This window comes from Myotis davidii, unplaced genomic scaffold (assembly GCF_000327345.1).
Source record: "Myotis davidii unplaced genomic scaffold, ASM32734v1 scaffold130, whole genome shotgun sequence".
In the NCBI taxonomy this organism is placed as follows: domain Eukaryota; kingdom Metazoa; phylum Chordata; class Mammalia; order Chiroptera; family Vespertilionidae; genus Myotis; species Myotis davidii.
The window spans coordinates 371,844-373,800 of record NW_006285040.1 but is presented as its reverse complement, the minus strand read 5'-3'; the positions used below and the strand labels follow the sequence as shown (position 1 = coordinate 373,800).

At 56.5% G+C, this 1,957-nt stretch overlaps 1 protein-coding gene across 3 annotated transcripts in view; it reads left to right on the top strand.

The window, feature by feature from the left end:
• The first annotated feature begins 6 nt into the window (after nucleotides 1–6).
• PRR16 (proline rich 16) overlaps nucleotides 7–1,957 on the top strand; it is a 216,596-nt gene continuing 214,645 nt past the window's right edge. For 2 of the 3 annotated variants that reach the window (XM_006755252.2, XM_015558440.1), the window contains exon 1: nucleotides 7–232. In XM_006755252.2, coding sequence (XP_006755315.1) covers nucleotides 74–232 — 159 coding nt within the window. In that variant the 5' untranslated portion in view covers nucleotides 7–73. The remainder of the gene's footprint in view (nucleotides 233–1,957) is intronic. The other variant, XM_015558441.1, reaches the window with a different exon arrangement.

Sequence of the window (1,957 nt, the reverse complement as noted above, 5' to 3'; positions counted from 1 at the left end):
GCGCCAGGGACGGGGGCGCGCAGCAGCCTCCGCTTGCCCGCCTCCGCTGACCTGCCTCGTTTGGCCCCAAAGAATGTCCTCCAAGCCCAAGGGGACCCCCTCCTCGTCCTCTCTCGCCGAGGGACCGCCAGCAGGCTCCAAGACCAAGGTGAAGGAACAGATCAAGATCATCGTGGAGGATCTGGAGTTAGTCCTGGGCGACCTGAAGGACGTGGCCAAGGAACTTAAGGAGGTGAGCGGCGCAGGGGTGGGGAAGGAGTGCGGCCCCTTTTGCCCCCTGGGGGTGTCGGTCGGGTTTTCACTAGGGACCGCCCGATTTCTTAATTCCCAGGAAACTATAGTAAGAAGCCTGCGGACAGACTTTCTTTGCTCCGGCGACTCCTGAGAAGAGTTGCTGTACTTTTTTAGAAAAAAAAAAAAAAACAGGAAGAAATCAACTAGTGTTTTAATCGATGGACCTGGGATAGTGGGAGGGGTGAGCGCGCGTGTGTCTCCGGATCTCTGTGTGTGTGTGATGTCGGGGGAGGGGGATAACGGGGGTGTGTCGACCTAGGGAGACGTGAGCAGCCCGGTCCGGGGCGTACGAGCTGCTCCTCGCCTGCCCTCTTGCTCACCTGGGGTCCTTTGGCAAGTTGTCCTTGCCTGGCAGCCTTCCCAAGCCGGAGCTGAAGCGGGGCCGGGTTCCGGGCCCTGGGCCAGGCCGGGGAGGGCAGCCCGGGGGAAGCTCGGCTCCAGCTCTCCTCCCCGCCCTCAGAGCCCCGCTGGAAAGGAGGGAACCCGGTTGCTGGCAGGAGAGCCCAGACTTGGGGACGTGGAGGGGGTCTGGGACTTTCTCACTTTCGCAGTTTCTGAGGCATCTCTTGCCCTCCTGCGAATGTCTCTCCTAGTAACTCTGGGCCTCTCCTCTACCCCCTTCCTTCTTGTTTCCCACTTGGCATGGAACCTGGGGAGCTTGGCGCATCCGTGGTGTGTGTGTGTGTGTGTGTGTGTGTGTGTGTGTGTGTGTGTGTGTGTGTGTGTGTGTGTGTGTGTGTTGCTCTTGGGAACCGGGACTGTTTTGGTTCTTTCCTGCTCCCCATCTATGCCACTTCTGCCCTCCCACCGCCGGAGAGAAAGAAGCGGAGGCAGTATCTGGGCTGAGCTGCGTAAATCAGCTGCTGCTCCAGGCGGGGGCGAAGACTGGCTTGGGAGGGGTGGGTCTCCCGCGAGCCGGCTGGCAGCTGGTGGAGTCGCAGAGCTAGTGGCAGAGTCCCAGCCCACTGTTCGGCTACCTAATGGGCGCCCGGTGTGCTTCTCCGTCTGGGAGGACGCACCCAGCAGTTGCTCCAGAGCTAAGACTGTAACTTCTGAGGTGGTGGTGCAGAGGCGGGACGGGAAGGGGTGGGGGCTTAGTCTAGGTCCAAAATTGTAATCTTGTTTCTGAGACCAAGTGGGAGGAAATGGAAGGTTGTTTGGATGTCTGGCCTCTAGAGATTAACCTCCTCTGTCCAGTTTCCAATCCAAGTGTGAGGAAAGAGACCTCCCCACCTACCACCCCACCCACCCTTCCTCCCCCCAATCCCCATTGCCTCTGTGAGCAAATGCAAGTCTGCTGAAATGACCCTTCATGGGCAGAGTTCTGTTTGCCGTGGCAAATGCCATTCCTGTAGGTGTTCCACAGACAGAGCGTAATTACTGCTGCGGTCCTGAGAGTGGAGATTGATGGAGCTGATAGATGTGGGGATAAAACTTGCTCATGTTTGCAGGGCTTCTCTAGGATCATTACTTCACAACTGGTTGACAGATGGCGAGTTGATGCATTCAAATTCAAGTCTAAAGATGCTGCTCATTTCTTTGTTATCCTTTCATTTGACATTTTTGGCAGGCTGTGTTTTCATCTGAAACATTATGACGTTGTAAAAATGAACAAATTTGGCCATGTTCCTTTTGGCAGAACTGTGCTTTATAGTTGTTGAGG